We start from the raw sequence: 19,286 nt of genomic DNA, 5'->3' as shown, positions 1-19,286 counted from the left end.
AAATGGGCCGTTATCATTTTTGGTACAAACAGTGAAAGTTCAGTAGCTTTGTTTAGGTTTAGTGAAGCTATAATGTTTTCGAGCCGAAATGTTTTTTATCAAAAGATTTCCATACAATTCATATCTAACATAATTCAACTTAATTTTTCATTGAGAAAACAGTGTTTTTTAGTAGATTATGTTTCAAACCTGAAAACCAAAAAAAAAAAAAAACAAGAATATTTGATGAATGATTTTTTTTCAAATTATCAGATGAAAATAAGGTTATTTTCTCTAATAGCCTATTGCTGTTGGCCGATTATGTTGTCGTGTACTGACTTCATATTCAATTTGATTGTAATGTTTTTATAACAAAAAATTAAGTGATCTTTTACGGGATTTTTTTTCTTTGAGGGGATGTTAATTGATATAAATTGGAACGTTTTCTTATTTAAGTAGAAGTCTTTGTACGAATCATGCAAATTCTATAATATGTGAAACATCCCAAAAAAAGTCACACATTTTTATTTCTGTTTTTGAGTTGTTTTAGAGGTCTATATGAAGAAATGTATAATTATTCGTTAATTTCTGTCTGATCTTAGGAGATAATCCATATTGAAATCCACCAGTTTCTATTGTATTTAAGTGTCGTAGATTTGAAATTCTACAGTGTGTTCTATATAATTTTTATATTCTAAGAACAAAGGTTATAAGACAAGTCAAAAGTAAACTTCTGTTCATTATAACATTTTAAGCAAAATATAAAAAAAATAAGAAAAATGTAGGCTTTCCAATCATAAATCACATTTTGTATGATTCTTATCAGAAGTGCTACTTAGGAGCTGTATCGGATAATATCCTTCGGCGGTTGATGTTGTCACGTACAGATGAAACTAATTTACAATTGGTGATGTTCTGAAGAAACGTGATTAAATTATTTGATATTGCTATGTATAGACCATATTATATGTGATTGTTAGTGTGGTGTTGCGTTGTGCAGACCTGATATTGCGATTTAAATGTTGGTGTTGATATGCACAGATCTGATAATATCATTTGTCTGTTTGTGGCGCTATGTTCAGGCCTTATAATACAAATTGACAGTTGGCGTTGTGAAGTACAGACCTGATAATACCACTTCACTGTTGGTGTTGGGTTACCAGTAACATTACAAACCAGAATGGCGTCTGTCCAATACTTAGCCGCTACTCTATCTAATGATGTTATTTGTGGAGCAACTGACCTCGGTCGATCTAAGATAAACAGCATTGTTAGCATTTTAATGTTATATACTGAGGTCTCATGGTAGTTAACTGTTTTCTGGACATGGGTGTAGATATTTGTATTAAGTAAGTATGGCTTCTTATTTTTCTGATGCACATCTTAAACACTCAGTAAGTGCTTGTCAAAAGGTGAGGTAAATTAAAGTGCTTCAGCAAATGTTCCACTGAACTAAAACGAAAATTAGTTTTCTAAAAAATTGCAATGACTTGGATTATGTTATTTTTATTAACTAGTCGAATCTTGGTTTCTTGATTTCTCTATCTGTAAGCCACGAACGCGTCTATGGACGACTACTACATTTTATCTAAAATGCTCGTTATAATTGTTTAATGATTCACAAAAGAAGTTTTAATCATATTCTACCTTTGATTATGATGTTAATTGGTCTTATATCTTGTCCTACACGATTAACTGCCGTGCACGTATAATATCCACTGTCAGAGGTAATGACATTCTCAAACAGAAGGTAATGCCCTAGTTGTCGAACATTTGGTGGAAATTGTCCCTGGTATAAACAAAAGAATTTGGTAAAATCAAATCGGTGTACAGTTCATGAAAACGGACATGCAATTAAGTAAAAAGGCAAAGTAAATTTCTCAATGGTGTGTAATTTGTGAGCATCGATTGCCTCTTAAACAAAAATGACCAGGCAACAACCTAACTTGAATATCTTGTCAAACATAATTCCTTTGATAAGATTCCTTTAAGAAGATCCTTTTTCTTTAATTTTAATACATACAATAAAACGAAATGTTCATTTTTTCCACGTAAGCAATGTAATGGCAGCCTTAGATTCATATGGAAATTTTCTTAAATGAAGAAATTTAAGGAGATAGACATAGAGTAAGTGACACAACTCTTTGAATTAGTAATATGTTTATATCATATTCAATTTTGTCAAAGCCTATCAAGATTTCTTTTAAAAAGAATTATATTAATCTAAGTTGCTTTGATGCTTACATGAGATTGATCTAAAATGTGAAAACAAACGTTCAAAAGATTTTTTGAAAGAGTTGTGACCCTTACCTTAGGTCTATCTCCTTAACTTACAGTTACGGATTCCCACGTGACCGAAGGTGTTGGAATACCTTCAGCATAACAAGGTATCTTAACCAACGCAGTTCCCTCCACTATTGTCTTTTCACGGGCCAAGATTATTGTCGGAACTTCCGATATTCTGACACCTGTAAAAACATTTTTTCTAGGCTACTTTTTCGTTTAAAACACTATTGTTTGGTTTCCAAGATACCCGAATTTATATTTGCAATTGAAATCTTATAACAGTGAACAAATATACTACCTGGAACTTTAATTTTCTAGATTAAAATTCCCTTTAAGTATATGTTCTTGATGTCATTTGTTGTCACAGTTGTTCAAAATAATAGTATAATTGTACTGTAGCGTCGATGTAAGGAATTTGAATTGTATTTGCATAATTTTTTTGAGCAAAGTGAGACCAAGGAAATTAATCGTCAAGAATGTGCTTAAATATTAAAGAATATATCGTTAAGACGCGAAATTAAATAGCCGAAAAATCGGAGTGACATACTAAATCACAACTTTATGTATCCGCAAAATTTAACTGACATATATTATTCAAGGAACTGAAGTGATATTTTTGTATCATATTTAATTTTATCTAAATGTCAATTAACTAACCTAATATAAGATGTCTACTGTTTAAAAAAAAATAAATATTGAAGAAAGATTTTCAACAACAGACTATTCAAATTTTAATGCAGCTTATAATGAAACTTTGCACAAACCTATTTCACAATTGCGTCCAGTGTCGCCCTCAAGACATTGACAGCTGTAACCATGAAGATGATCAAAACATGTGCCTCCGTTAAGACAAGGACTGCTTAAACATTCGTCAATATCTAACGAAAAGAAAGCAATATATTTATTTAAAAAATATTAGAATGAATTCAAGGCATGATAAGAAGCATGAATCGCAAAAGAAACGTCACAAGATAGTCATGAGGTCATAGCTCAAAATCAGTTCTTGGGTTTGGTTTATTATATCAGTATATGTTGATTTTTTGTTTGTCTTGTATACAGTTAACTTTTTGGTAAAGGTCCGTTGATGCTAATGTTGCCAAAGAAAAACATGTAAAAGATAAGGAAATATTTAATGTCAATATAAGGGTATTTTTTGGTTCATTTTTTTTGTTATTAAGTTTCTTACATCAACTGGCTGCACAAAATCCTTAGTGACACGGGGTACGTATTTAAATAGTTGCCATAACTTTATTGTTATTTGGTGAATATCTACGATCTGTAAATATAATTCAAATTTAAATAGTGGCATACAGACCTTGATCACAACGCAGTCCTGTAAAGCCTGGCACGCATGAACATGTGTAACCATTAACATTATCATGACAGGTGGAGCCGAAGTAGCATGGGTTACTGGCACATTCATTAATATCTGAATGATTTTTTTAAATGACATACTGATAATAGTTGCCCAAAAAAATTAATGAAAGCGTTTTTTTTTTCATTTTCAGACTTTTTTCATGCAAGTCTTAAAGTGTTTGATGCAGGTGAAAATGTTTTTCATTAGTAAAGACAATAGTCATATGTATCTTGTATAAGATTCATAAGAAAAGAAACACCACAGATTGCTTGTTACTGTTTCACATATATCGTAATATATCATGACAATAAAAAAAACGAAAGTGGGTATCCACATTTGTTAAATTTATTGAAAGAGTAATCAAGGGAACCAAGGTTATAGCGGTAATCAAATGAATGTAATCCAGGGACAAAGACCAGACATGGACAACAAAGAGCATATAGTAACTAAAATCACACATTAAAAGTAACAAAAGCAAATGAGCAATTCGGACTCCACTAAAAACTGGTAGCATGGACCAGATGCACCGATAGGGTAATCGTACTCTGCTTTTCTGAAACTAATTTTCCCTCAATTTTAGATAGAGGAATAAAAGCAAACCTTTTTAACATTGCCAAAATTATCATTCAATAAAAAAAATGAAACAGGATTTTCCAAATATGAACTTCCACAATAAATAACCGTATGATTTAATACAGACTTAAACGGAAGTCAACAGTTGAAGACTACGATATTGAATACCTGTTTGACAATTTACACCTGAATATCCGGCTTTGCAATGACATGTATACATATTTTGTCCATCATCACACACTCCACTGTTAAGACAGGGTAAAGAAGCGCACTCGTTTAAGTCTACATGAATAAAATAATGATACAAATATATAGTATTGCAAAATATTTCATATCAAGCATGTCCTTTCAAACGTTGCTAAAAATAACTGAATTATTTACATGTTTCTATCAGTTTACAGTGTTTGCATGAGTTAATATATATCTTTAGAGACGCCTTCAAATGCTGTACATATTCTTAATGATTAAATAGTTTTGATGTTAGTAGACACTATTACTTATTCGAAAAAAAGGTTGAGTGTAAAATGTTATTGTTATTGATAACGTAATTAGTTTGAAGCAAATTATAATCATTTATTGCATACTTAGTATATGTGAGGTTAATTTCTGTCAACATTTACAAACATACAATAGAGAAAAAAGTACTTATACCTTTTTTAAATACACATTTAAGGTATTGAGATGAAAGTACTGAAAACCTGATTTCAGTCGTATATCTTCTGACGGCCATATGTTGAGCCCGGAATACAGTTACACGAATCATGCCTGTGCAATATTCGTTGTAGTTTATACCCAGATGACGTTTGACGGTCGAGCCGCTTTAAGGTTTGGGATACAGAAACACGTATTTTAATTGTCTCTTAGTCGTTGCCTTTATTGTATGTAGATACATATATTTTTGATGTTTGGTAGTCGTATCCTGTAAAGGCTGTGATAATGATACACGTACCTAACTTGTCTGATTGTCGTGGTCAGTAAAGGCTGGGGAAGTGACAATTTTCTTACCTATCTGATAATCATGACCTGTAATAGCTGACGTAGAGATACAAGTATCTTACCTATCACAAAGTCGTGGCCTGTAAAAGCTGAGACAGAGATACACATAACTTACCTGTCTGACAGTCGTGGCCTATAAAGCCAGGGATACATTTACACGTGTATTTGTTTATTCCGTCAATACATGTTCCATTGTAGTCACAAGGACTGTTAAAACACTCATTAACATCTGAATGAACAATAGAATATCTCTAATACATAAACAACAATAAAGTTTATATAACAATACATTTGTATATTTATATTCTTAGATTATTTTCTTTTAAAAAAGCTTTTGTGCCTGGAATACTTTTCTCGGTATTTATTTGGGTTACCAAATCAACAACGTTAAAGTTCAAATATATAATAATAAATCCAAAATTCGTTAAAGCAACATACAAAACTGTTTACTGTGAACATTTCCTACAACAAAAGTAGGAATCCACAAGTAGATATATTTTAGAAAACATAGTTTGAATACAATACATTAATATTCAATTAAAATATTCAAAAATTGTTTTTTAAATATTGTAAATAAATATCTATGTGTTGTTTTTATTAAACTGTTTACATAAATAATAGATCTCATGTGTCCTATGAAAATAAAAGTGTTCGAGGGTTTTCGATTTTCGTAATTTCCATGGATTTCTCAACAAAGGCTAAATTCTAAATGCTGAATCCAAATTCATTTTAAAAAAATTAAATGATATTTTTCCTTTTAAAATTGGTTCAATGAATGGAAATTCTTTAACATTATCACATATTTGAGATTTCATATCACAACTCGTACATTGTACCAGAATTTGACACTACGCAGACATTCTGTACCGCACTTAACTTTTTGCCCAACTTTCTTGTGATGCAACACGATTGAAGTCATCACTAAACAAGTTTTATGGTTGTGACATGAACTCATGGATTGTTAGGATGTATCTATTTGCACCATGAGAAGCGAATTCTTCAATGTTTCATTTTATCCCGAACTTGATTTTTTATGAGCAATTTGGCGGGTTTGTCTAGGAAAGCAGTGGACGCAGACCCTACAGATACCCCTCGTCCATAATCTCAGGTATCAGTGGAATCCGAGTTGGTCATAATATTTTTTTCCTTCGAGCATGTTATTTTAGTCATCCCATCACTTTTATGTGCCTATTTTCCCCGTCTAGTTTTTTTCCTGGGTTGCTTTTTTTATTTTCGATAGAACCTTGATTAATTTTTAGTTAAGTTCTCACTTAATCGTAAGATTGAATATCGATATTATCAGGTCATTTCAAATACCGTCTTCTGCTATAATCATATGAGTGAACGAGGGTGTACTAATCCGTCTTAAGTCATCGAATAAAGTGTTTTCACCAGATTCAAAGTAAACACCATAGAGTTTACTCACAATGCATTAAATCACTTTATTAATGTTTTCTTAATTGTCGAAAGGTAATCAAGAGAACCAATATTTAAGCAAATATCAAAAGAATGAAACACAAAACACATACAATAAGGAACATTAAGAAAGCAAAATGAAACGATCCAAAAAGTAAATGAATAACTGGAACTCTTCTCAGAACTGGGAACATAGATATGGAGCACCGGTTAGATAGACTTCCTCCGCATGTTTAGAAACAGTGCAGCTTAAAATATGTACATGAAGGTATTCTTCTGAAACACAATTGCAATGTGTACTCACCTGTTTCACAATTAACACCTGTAAAACCAGGTTTACAGTGACATCTGTACATATCAACATGATCGAGGCATGTTGCATGGTTCTGGCATGGGCTTGAAGCACATTCGTTTATGTCTGCAAAATGAAACTTGCAAATTATTCGAATGATAAACATATGAATTTTACTTGGAAGTTATCATGGTTATGAAGCGTATTTTTCTGAATTACAAAGACTACATTAGGGATTAATAAAGGGATAATTGGGGAACATATCGTTACATTTTGAGTGAATGAAACGTTTATATTTTTAGTTAGTACCACTCTATTATTCAGACTGTAAATTGGAGAATTGGGTCATTGCGCAGGAAAAAGTCCATTAAAATATACTGCTATTTATTTCTAAATTTCGATATTTGTTTAAGTAGTTCTAGAGTATAAAAGAGTACCCGTGAAAGAGTAATCAAGGGAACCAAGGTTATAGCGGTAATCAAAAGAATGTAATCCAGGGACAAAGACCAGACATGGAAAACAGAAATACACAACAAGAACATAAAGTAACTAAAATCATACATACAAAGTAACAAAAGCAAATGAGTAACTCGGACTCCACTAAAAACTGGGAGCATGGACCAGGTGTTTTCGTTGGAGTTTTTAACTCATTTGAAGAACATTTGAATTTTTGAAGATTGATGTGAGCAGTAATTTGTACCTTATATTTTGAAATAAAATATTTATATTACTAATACTGCGATTTGTATTGTTATCTCTGTATTTATTTTAATCATTTAACGAGATGTACATAGAACACAACATGTGTTGTGTTTAAACAATGACTTAATCATTCTCTTCCTTCTTTTCATACAATTTCTATATAAACACATACCTTGTTGACAGTTTTGACCAGAGAAACCAGGCATGCAATTACAAATATATTTATTAACACCATCGTAACATGTTCCATTCTGTTGACATGGTAGACTTATGCACTCGTCAATATCTTAAAAATGTCACAAGAAATCCATAGGTGAATGTAGAAAACGAAAATGGCTAGCTTTATATATTCTTAATTATTTCAATCACTTTTTCTTTTTTTACAACATTCTATCAGCACCTTTGTATGGATTTTTATTATCACAACTCGAAAATACGAGTTTTGTACCGCACTAACAGAGTTATTTGGCTAAGATGAATAGTTTCCCTTGAAAAGAAATATCAGTAAATTGTCTTTCATTATGAAATCAATAATTCTGTTATTTTACTTTTAAAGCATGAAAACTTTATGGTTCTAGTACTTGTTTGTGGCAGAAGTTTCATTATTAACGTGGCAGAGTCAAACTTTATGGTTTGTATATTTTAAGTAATAATTTTTATTTCGGTAACATTGTACTTGTATTTATATTATTTGTTTTTATTACATATACTCTAATGATTAGTACATGTCCATTTAATACTTGTTTCTTTCAGGGGTAGTTTAAGTTCGTGGGTTTATATAGGTCATTTTCACGGGTCAGTGTTCGGGTCATTTTTTTCTAATTTCGGCGTGTTTCCTTTGTTCATGTTTTGGTATTGTCTTCGAACTGTCGACATTGTTGAATGAGTAGTATAGTTACAGTCCAACCTCGATGTGTCGAACTGGGATTAGTCGAAGTCTGGGATAACTCGAACTAATTACAAAGTCCCAGCAAAACTCCTCTTACTCCAATACAATTATACCTTGGATGACAAGAACTCGGATGAATCGAAACCTCGGATATCTCGAGGTAATCAATCAATCCCCTCGATACGACTTCGAGGTTAAGTAACCCTGATGTCTCGAAGTCAACTAATTAGTCGGGAAACTGATTGATTTATTACAAACCATGATCGAAGCGTGTTTTTGGCTTTTAAATTTAATTTGTTGACACTCTTTATGGTTTGATTTGTTTATTTAATCAATTTAAAATCGCGCGTGTTGTTAAAAGAAACGAATTGTATCAAGAACACGTCGGAATTTACACTAACAGGATATTTTGATAAAAATCTTAAAAAATACAGATTGACTGCAATGGTATCTGACTATTTAATGAAATTTCAAACAGATGATAGTAAGGGTATCTCAACGACTACATTTGTTTCGCTAGTGAATTTGAAATTTTACGTAATAATGTAGAACACATGGTTTGACTATACTCCTAATTGTGAATCAAACAAAGTAACATGTTACGAACTATGACGTTTTTGATGTAGAAAAAACAAAGGAAATTTCAAAAAACACTCGGTGCTATTCAGTATTTCAAACATGATATACAACATACAAAAAATATCTTCCGATATGAAACACAAGACATTACAAGTACCATGTAAAGTGAAGTGCATGTACATGTATAAGCACAACAAATGATGTAAATACAGAATCAATCATTTACCAAACTACTAGTATTTCCGGTTACCCTCGACCTCGGATTACTCGAACCTCGGATAACACGAACATTTTTGTATGGTCCCTTCGACTTCGACTTAACGAGGTTCGACTGTATTGAAATTTGTCATTCTGGTTTTGAGATATCTGCATTGAAGGTTCGTGCATTTACTTTTACATCTTTAACCTCACTAATATGCATTTCTTCTGTGTAATGAATGAATGAATTAGTTACAAATGCTGTTTGGCGCATGAAAAGTGCGTGTTACTGTGTGTGTATGGCAAAAAACTAGTTTAAAACTTAATTCGACAATGGTATCGAATAAATTTCCCGTAAAAGCTCTAAATTTATTTTGATTTCTTTATAAAGGTTCAATGTGTAAATAGTTGCCGCAAATAAAGATGGTTGTGAATGAGTCATTGAATTACTTCATAAATTTGAATAGTGCATTTATTTCATTTTACCCTATTATTTATGAATCCATCACATGTTTTCTTCAGGTAGACATTACACGTGCAAAATGTGATAGTTGTGTTTTTCATAAAGTATTTCCACCTTATATAGTTCATGTAATATTTTTACCGTTATGTCAGTTATGTATAGGTAGTTCGAGTTAAAGTTGCTAGAATATCGTTATGTTTTATTTACATCATGCATTATTTCTTTATTTCGCCTATGATAACGAGATGCTTTTACGAAAGAGGTGCGAATTTTATTTTTGGTATGTTTCATGCTTAGAATCCTATACTTTCTCTACGATGTGCTAATTTAACATGCTTTACATCTTTATTGTTAAATTGCATTTTATTATTGTTTCAGTGCCTTTATTGTGAATTACAATGATGAATGGAATAAAAGAATCCAGATCACCTATACTTACATGTAGTCACTCGAAGCCCTGTTTCATTAATATATTTGGATAAAGATGATAAGAAGGAAAAACAGGAATTCAAATTAAGTCAAAGCCCGACCAGGTCAAAATGAAATCGCCCTGATATAGCTGGGGCGTTAATAACCAATCAATCAATCATATTAAATCAATAGATTATGTTGTTAAGCAGTACTCCATCATGAAAATTGTGGAAAGCTTACATGTTTTTTTCTCTCTGTTTTTTGATATTTTGTTTAACTGAAATGACCACGTGGCTTTTCATAAGATCCCTGTTCATAGGAGATATAGAATATAACGAATGAACCATAGAATTCTTAGTTACGGACAATTGCATTAAGATTATTACTTTGAACTTTGAGCAAAAAAAATACAATCAGATGATATAGCAATAGAATAAATAAAGATGTAAAGACAATTAAAGGTAAATAGAAGACAATTCTAAATGAGATAAACTTCCCATTTTATGGTAAATTTGGGAAATGGGAATGACAAATGAGGGTGGCGAAAAGAATGGGGAAGGGGGTGATTCATGGAGAATATTTGAATTTGGAGGATGGGAAAATTTTATTTTTAGTATTTACCGATTTGAAAATAACAGTTCAAATGGTGAAAAAATTAAAAATATGTAATTTAATTTAATGATGTAAATATTTCATAATAAATGTGGAATGGTGATTTATTTTTCGGGGATGGGTGTAATATATGGTAAAAGTGGGACGTTTTTGTCATTTAAGAGCTTATCATCATTTGTATACAAGAACAAGAAATTGACTACGAGAGGCGCACCTGTTTCACAGTTACTGCCAGTAAAACCAGGAGGACAAGCACATGCATACTTGTTGATACCATTTTGACAGCTTCCGCCGTTTGTACATGGGTGACTCAAGCATTCATCTACATCTGAAGCAAGAAGGTTGAGGGAGCTACACACTTTGAACAGTAACAGTATCCAGTAAAGTTATTAGTCAAATTGAGATTGAACGATACTAATTTATCAGGAAAAATGAAGAGGGTTATTTGTACAAATGTACATCACAGTAGGTTAAGTAAAATTATTGAAAAAGCAAATAAAAAAACAAACAAACCAAAGAATTTCATTCAAAACATCTACTAAAAAGGGTTTCATTCACCTTATTAGCATCCTTATATGCAGGTTGAATACTCTTTATTCTCATGATTTATAATGTATATTCAGGTAAATACAGGTTAACACCCAATGGTCTCAGAGTTTAATACGTATATGTCCAAATTCACTCAATTGTCTTTTTGTAACGTTTTTTGTTTTTTAATCTCACGATCAAAATTATTATCGCTGGGTTAACACTTATTTGTCTCGTGTGATACACCTATATAACTGGGGTTAACACTCTTCTGTCTTACAATTAACACCCGTATAAATGTTGGACTCACAAAGGTATCTGGTTCCGCAAACTTGTCGGATTTTACAAATTTGTCCGATAATACGTCACATTACCACATAAGTCGACTTCATTGTCGTCGTAATTAAACAAAGTGAGATCGAGGGAATCTACAGTTCCAAGTCCCATGCAGCGGTAGACGTTCATTTCCTAGCTTACTAGAGTGAACTTCGAACGTCCGACGCTGGTATTACCACAGCACGTTGATCTTGGTTCACATTGGGCAAGTATTGACAATAATTTGATTTTTGACACACTACAACAATGTCAAACTTCCGGATTATGTCAGAACGTACACATTTGCGCGGCACGACCTTAAATTTGATCAATGAAATAAATCTACTGCAAAAGACTTTTAATCCCCTGATATAGTGAAATTATTGTAGATCAACTGCTCGAGCGGTATGAAAATTCGTCAAAAAAGGGAGAAAAAGATTTATACAACCTTCCCTTTTATACATAGGATTTCACTCACCTTTCTCACAATTAACACTTGTATAGCTAGGCTTACAGCGACATCTATACATATTGTTTAGGTAAATACTGGGTAAATACTCACCTATTTCACCATTTTCAAACTCTTGCCTCACAATGTGGTAACAATGACCAATTTGGTACACCGTTATACACTCACATGTTTTGCAATAAACGCCCGGGTAATTGATTTACATAATTATTACTTGTATAACCAGGTTTCACTCATCACTGTTTATAAAAAATAGACATTTAACACCTTCATAAATAGGTTTACCCTCACCTTTCTCACAATTAACACCTGTATATCCAGGTTTACAGCGACATCTATACATATCAATATCGTCGACACATGCTGCACTGTTCTGACAGGGACTAGATGTGCATTCGTTTATATCTGTAACATATTGTATAAATATCAATATTTCACAGTTGACAAAAAAAGCGTGGACAATGTACTCAATAAATTTAATTTTTAACATTAGTTGACGCTTTTTTTGAAACCGCGATAGTGTGGTACTTGCAAAAATGTTTATTAGACAGACTCCGCGAACTATATAGACCACAAAAATCAATTTGTTTACAGCTATATTTGGATTCATTGATATACATGTACAGTTATATGTCATTGATATTTTTAGATAATGGTAGCAAAAGCAAACAAGAGGAAATGAAGCTCCATCTGTATGTTGACGTCAATCATTGTGACAGTCTTTTGTTTGACCTTTGGTCTATGGAATAAGGAACGGAGATCATTAAATGTGGATCGGGATTCAGGTAAATATTGTAAAAAATGTTTTCATTTGAGAAAAGTGTGAACTTTCATTGTCACTTACACCAATGACCTTGATTTTACGATTTTTACACATAAAATATAACAGACATACATACACATAGCAGTTTGACAGACCGAGATATGACAATAAATGGCAGATTTAATTGAATACCATTAGACATGTACACGTATCGATGTTTTTTGTTTAAAATAATACCCTTTAAAGTAAGAACAAGGAACATATGGTCCAGTTTCACAATAAAATTAATAAAAATAAAAATATTCTCAAATGTTTTGTTTTAAATTTCAACTTTCAAGCAATTTATTCCGTCCAAATTTGAGATGGAAGGTATTTGAGACATTGTATGAAACTGGGACGTTTTATGTAACACTAATGACTCCAATTCATACCTGTTTGACAATTAGAACCAGTAAAGCCCGGGATACAGTTACACATATATTTGTTAATGCCATCATGGCATGTTCCGTTGTTCTGACATGGATGGCTTAAACACTCATCAATATCTGTAAAATATATATCGATATTAAGCGTACGTTATCAAATGGCATATATATCGGACTGCAATTAATAATATATAAATATCTTAAAAATTTTACTTCGTTTCTTTAATAGACCCTTTTGTGATACGTTGATAAGCAATATACACTTTGGGTTTTAGTAGAACTAAAGTTTTTTTCCTAGCGGAAGTGAGTATTGGGCATGATCAACGCATGCTTATCGACTATCCCACAGTTAGCACAAAAGTGTATAAGTTCTTTTTGAAAGTAAGTGTCCATTACATACAAATAACATATTTATTTTGAAATGTCCATATTTTCAGCAAACCAAAGTTGCGTAACTAGATTATTTTCTAAAAATATCATTTTGATCTAATTTGAATACCCTTTTCACAATTGAATCCAGCATAGCCTTTGGTACATGAGCAACCATAGCTATTGATGCCGTCGTGGCATGTTCCATGCTGACAGGGATGACTGGCACATTCTTGGATATCTAAAATGGTGTATAATTGTGATAGACTTATAACAAACTACTGTTAACATGCGACATAAATAATGAATTTAAAAGTGTCAAAATCTAATGTCCCGTTCAGATGTATTGGAGAAGTTAATATATCTCATTTAATCAAAAGAACTTGAGATAAGGGGTACTGCAGACAATACGAAATCAACCTCAAATCGTAGCCTACAACGTTTGATCGATTCGAAAGAAAACTCAAGCCTAATTTACACGACAGTAATGAATTCTTGTTTCGTATCGCCCCCAGTGATGTCAATCCTGCTCTATTACCTTTACTCCTCTGTGCGTGTGATTTAGTTTTTACTCTACGTTGTGTGGGACAATTTGTGTATTCTGTCTAGTCGTAATCCCCGTATTTTTTATAACCGTTCAATTCCCGTTCAATTGAGTTTCTTTTGACTTCTATTTTTATTAGTAAAATCAATGAAATTACTGACTTCTTTTATACAAACATCATCGTTAATAAATAAAATAAAAAAGGTAAACGCATCTTAATCCTTGACAAAAAAAAATCACTGACCTATAATCATAGCAGACTCGTTTAATAATAATACGAAAATTTACGTAAAAGTGTGAATAACCAAAATATTATCACGAAAGCTGAAGAACGCCTAGATTAAACGAGTATGTGGAACTTGTTCAAGCGTTCTTGGCATGAGTGATCGTATTTTGGTTGGTCAAGATAACCTTTTGATGAACCCATTTATCATATAGATTTTCTTTATAATTTTTCATTTTGTTTTCAACATGAATTTTAAATCTTTTTGTGACTGGCGAATATATTTCAAAGTTGTGACGTTTTAGTGGGAAAAAGTTCGCGAGTGAAATTACCGAATTTATTTCACAGTGTGAATTATCGAAATTCATTACACAGGGAACGCCCAGGAAAACATTGCGTTCTACATTATATTCTAATACGTTTGATTATATTTATAACTCCCTTTCTGTTTTTGTTTCTTTTCTGTCTTCAACATAGAGTAGTACATGGGCTAGGAGGGTCCACTGTTAACCGCACTCATCAACTTCATGATGATTTTCAGGTACCTTTATTCTGCCTATTACCGTTTCAATTTTTGGCAAAAAGAATATTCACGAATTATTTTTCATTATAAGCTTAATTTTATACCCCACTGAAAAAAAAAACAAGAAAGCAACTACGACATCACGTGAACTGAAACTTATGTTGCAGTACCACAGTTTATGTATAAAATGAAAAGTATATACCCCAAACATAAGATTATATGTACCTGTTTCACAGTTAACACCTGTAAAGCCAGGTTCACAGTAACATCTATACATATTTACATGGTCGATGCATGTAGCATTTCTCTGGCAAGGACTTGATGCACATTCGTTTATATCTACATTCAAACATTTTATTTCATAAGTATAGAGTTACAATTTGAATAAAATTAAACTTTTTCATCATGAGGTGTTAATGGTTCTGAAAAGTCCACGTCTTTCTTTTTTCTTTTTTTTTTATAAAACAATAATTGAGATAATAAATATTATATGAATCAATATATGGTTTGATTATCTTCAAAATAGGCGATAGAAAATTCAACTAAAATGAAAGGACGAAGCAGTGTTGGCCTTTTCCTGTTTTTGTTTTAGATAATTGTTTTTTACTTTACGTGAAAAGAGGTCATTTCAAAACAAAACGTAGTATCCATAATTTATGTATGTAGCTCTTATAGAACTAATCTAGAGCTATAAATTTATTAACAATATCCAATGTGGTACTGAGAAGAAGTTAATATGGAATAGATATACTAATATTTGTAATAAGAGCAAAAAAACACATCGGATTTAAATGTAAAGCAAACCTTTTTCGCAGTTGGAACCAGTAAAACCTGGGACACAGTTACACGAATATTTGTTGACGCCATCATGGCAAGTTCCGTTGTTCTGACATGGATTACTTAAACACTCATTTATATCTGAAAACATACATGGATTCATACTTCTAACGCACACTTGTTGAAATATAAAAAAAGGAGATGTGGTATAATTTCCAATGCTACGGTCATCCATCAAATACGAAACAAGTTAAACTAAGGTCTTCAGTGATGGGCAAAACTTGTACCTTTAAGCAAGCTGTAAAAGGCTCTAATCAAAGAAGTGAAACTATTCATAAAAGACGAAAATCCTCCTAATCTATTTGGAAAAAAAACGAATAACAATGAACATAAAAACAGCGATAACCACTGGATTACAGGTTCCTGGATTGAGATAGGATAGGCACATAAACTATGTTGCATGATTTAACATGTTTGGGAGCCTTGACCTTGGATAGAAGAACGATAAAGAACAATAAAACGAAGTAGAAAACTGTAGAATTTGGATTTATTTTTTCAGATCGAAATGTTTTTTTTTTCATTTTCGGGTCATTCAAAATTGTTTAAATATATTTCCTTTAGCTCACACACTAGAAACAGAACCAACAATAGAAAAAGAACATTGTTTTTGTTCAAAACAAATGACCAGTTCATCATGGTTGAAAATGCCCCGTGCAGGTCCGGGTGTCAAAAGAATAGGCCTGCAGCAGCGCTAAGCTTGTCGTAAAAGGCGACTAAATAGTGCTCAGAAACCTAGCCTGGGGGGTAGAGCAACTGAGATGTGTGCCCCAGGTGGTGGAATGGGGTACCCCTGATGTGTTACATGCTGGGTTGTCAGGCTATAATACGGAAAACCTGACCGCAAACCATAGTGGTGCGCCTTCTTGGGAAAGATGTCACGTTCCTCGCACGTTAAAGAACCCTGCTATGGTATTCGATAGGAGTAGGAACCTTTGCGTTCCGCCACAGGAGGCTAAATTGTCCGACCTTACCCATCCATCCCTTTTTCTAGTCGCAATGAAAATTTTTCGACCTCCTTTATCCTTGTATCCCATCCCTTTTTTTCCTTTCATGTTCATTTTATCATCCATTTCATGTTCATAGTCTGAATATAGCTGAAATATTGCTGCTCGGACGTTAAACCCCAACAATCAATCGATCATGGTTGAACATATATTGAAATTGACAAAACAAGAAGGGAAAAGTGGCCAGTTTAAGCAGGCCGTCAGTGATTTAATGGACTGGTCATACTTTAAATCTGTTCAGCAGAGATATGCATGATAAGCTTTTAGGCTATGCCTATAATGGACTGCGCTCAATCGTTGTTGTCGGTCACCGCCATGCTATTATCGGCGAAATCTAATTCGGTGCGGAGAATTTTTGACTTTTTCCCCTTGGAAAGCTAAATACACTTCTACACATTCAATACTTTCCAAATTATTATTAAATAAATATTAAATCGTATCCATCGACGTATTTATAGACAAAACAGGGCCGTTGCTATGGAGGTCGTGGTCAAAACAAAAAAAATGTGTGCATAATACAATTTCGATCCTGCAACATTCAAGTTTTAAAGTCAAAAAGAAAATGACATAAAAAAATTAGATGAAATTCAACAAAACAAAACAAAACAAAAAAAAAAAGAAACGGATATCATATTCATATATTATGTTAATATATTTGTTGATAACTTCATATTCGCATTTGTAGAGACTTAATTCCTTTCTTGGCTAAAGTCGACGATTTATTGAAACCCAAAGATGACGATAACTTCGTACTTTTTCTACTACATGGTGTCGGTGACGGATATTTTTATGGCCCCGTGCAGGCCAGGGTGTTAAAAGAATAGGCCTGCAGCAGCGCTAAGCTTGTCGTATAAGGCGACTAAAAAGTGCTCAGAAACCTAGTCGGCGGCTAGGCGCTCTGCCCACAGAGCAACTGGGATGTGTGCCCCAGGTGGTGGAATGGGGTACCCCTGGCGTGTTACATGCTGGGGTTGTCAGGCTATAATACGGGTGTGGTATTCGATAGGAGTAGGAACCTTTAATGTAGCTTTTACTTTTGCCTATAGAAGTGCATCATATGTCGAAAGTGATATGCATGTGTGAAGTAAATGTCGAAAATACGACATATGTCGAAGTCACGAAATTACCACAAATTATATCGTATGTTGAAATCAATTACAAATTACTCTGTCGTTGTTACAATATACGATGTCGTAATTATCACAAATGTTTATCGTATGTTGGACATTTTATAACGTCGTAATTTTGACATAGCAAGAGGTCATTTCGATATGTTCTATGAGGTAAATTCGACATAACTACATCGTAATTCCGACATAACCTTTTTTCATACTTTCGTAGATTAATTAGTTTTTCCAAGAAGCTCATTATTACATCATATTAGAGAAGTACATTTCACATGTAATAGTTCGAATAACATGAAATTCAGAGATAAAATGATATAGTGAAGTCCATCCGTAATCCAGCAATATGCATGTCTTGTTTTGTTTTCACTTTCTGTTTACTTCATGTTGTTGGAGTATATAGGGCAACTGTGTCGCTGTACCTGTGTATAATAATGTTTGGGGACTAACTGTAGGCTGTTCTGTGGTGTAAGTGTTTCCTTGTCGTTCATTGAATCACCATGGATGGCTTTGACTCGACATTTTCATTCCGATGCGGTCGCTGTCACTTTGACATATTCACCATATCCATTTTCGTAATATCATATTAAAATTGACATTAAAAAGCCTGTGTTTTGATACTTTTACAATTGATCTACTTTCTTTTCTTTTATCCCAAATATTGTAATATTGTAATAACATGGCATAAGATTAATACAATCGATATGAATTCATTTTATAAATGAATACATTGATTTTATCTTTGTAACCAACGGAGAAAACAAGTAAAGTAAACACTTGACACCGTCTGTCTGCCTAAGATAAGTACCTATTCGAATGAAAAGTAATGTATATATATTTTCATGAGCATGTATGCCTTTTGTCAAAGATACAAATTAATCCAGTTTCCGACACCTGAATTTTTGTCCGTTGTAAATTTACCGACTTTCGGTATCGTCAGCTTTGCTATCCATATATCGTCAAATTCAGCCATGAAAAGGATTCTCTACCCCTTTTCCCTAAAAGTTACAGATTTACTTTCGATTATGATCAGGGAGGCATTATTTTGCAAATAAAACGGCGTCCCTAGTCTGTTAATCGAAAGCGGCGATTAATTATAGAAATGTTGATTGCAAAATGTATGAAAACAATGGATTCCTTAGTTGGCTCGCATATTAAATAGAAACTAAATCCCGGACAAGTTCATTGTAAAAAAGACAAATTTAAGTGTAAAATAAACGCTGCTAAATGCGAGTTTACAGGTATCAACACATATATTATAATATCCGCTTTTTCTTTATTTCATCCTACATTTTGCGATATTATTTTCTTCTTTGTTATTTTGACTTTGTAACATGAATATTTCATAATGTACAAACTTTCTGTTCTTACAACGAGACCACCCAAATATCTACTTATGTGTTCGAAAA

The 19,286-nt window shown here is 32.7% G+C and overlaps 1 protein-coding gene across 6 annotated transcripts in view; it reads right to left on the bottom strand.

Annotated features, from left to right (window-relative positions):
• LOC148596518 (uncharacterized) overlaps nucleotides 1–19,286 on the bottom strand; it is a 54,008-nt gene that overhangs the window by 7,686 nt on the left and 27,036 nt on the right. For 4 of the 6 annotated variants that reach the window (XM_088563680.1, XM_088563683.1, XM_088563682.1 and 1 more), the window contains 15 exons: nucleotides 15,717–15,830; nucleotides 15,138–15,251; nucleotides 13,753–13,863; nucleotides 13,260–13,373; nucleotides 12,357–12,470; nucleotides 10,968–11,081; nucleotides 7,774–7,887; nucleotides 6,912–7,025; nucleotides 5,307–5,420; nucleotides 4,364–4,477; nucleotides 3,581–3,694; nucleotides 3,030–3,143; nucleotides 2,314–2,447; nucleotides 1,627–1,768; nucleotides 1,105–1,232 (listed from right to left, as the gene is read on the bottom strand). In XM_088563680.1, coding sequence (XP_088419806.1) covers nucleotides 1,105–1,232; nucleotides 1,627–1,768; nucleotides 2,314–2,447; nucleotides 3,030–3,143; nucleotides 3,581–3,694; nucleotides 4,364–4,477; nucleotides 5,307–5,420; nucleotides 6,912–7,025; nucleotides 7,774–7,887; nucleotides 10,968–11,081; nucleotides 12,357–12,470; nucleotides 13,260–13,373; nucleotides 13,753–13,863; nucleotides 15,138–15,251; nucleotides 15,717–15,830 — 1,769 coding nt within the window. Of the gene's footprint in view, nucleotides 1–1,104; nucleotides 1,233–1,626; nucleotides 1,769–2,313; nucleotides 2,448–3,029; nucleotides 3,144–3,451; nucleotides 3,542–3,580; nucleotides 3,695–4,363; nucleotides 4,478–5,306; nucleotides 5,421–6,911; nucleotides 7,026–7,773; nucleotides 7,888–10,967; nucleotides 11,082–12,356; nucleotides 12,471–13,259; nucleotides 13,374–13,752; nucleotides 13,864–15,137; nucleotides 15,252–15,716; nucleotides 15,831–19,286 lie in introns of those variants that run through there. The other 2 variants (XM_088563684.1, XR_015919112.1) reach the window with 2 other exon arrangements.

Source organism: Perna viridis, chromosome 15 (genome assembly GCF_037379345.1).
Source record: "Perna viridis isolate PV_CMFRI_1.1 ecotype Kerala chromosome 15, ASM3737934v1, whole genome shotgun sequence".
In the NCBI taxonomy this organism is placed as follows: Eukaryota; Metazoa; Mollusca; class Bivalvia; order Mytilida; family Mytilidae; genus Perna; species Perna viridis.
This window is presented reverse-complemented; position numbering and strand designations above follow the sequence as displayed.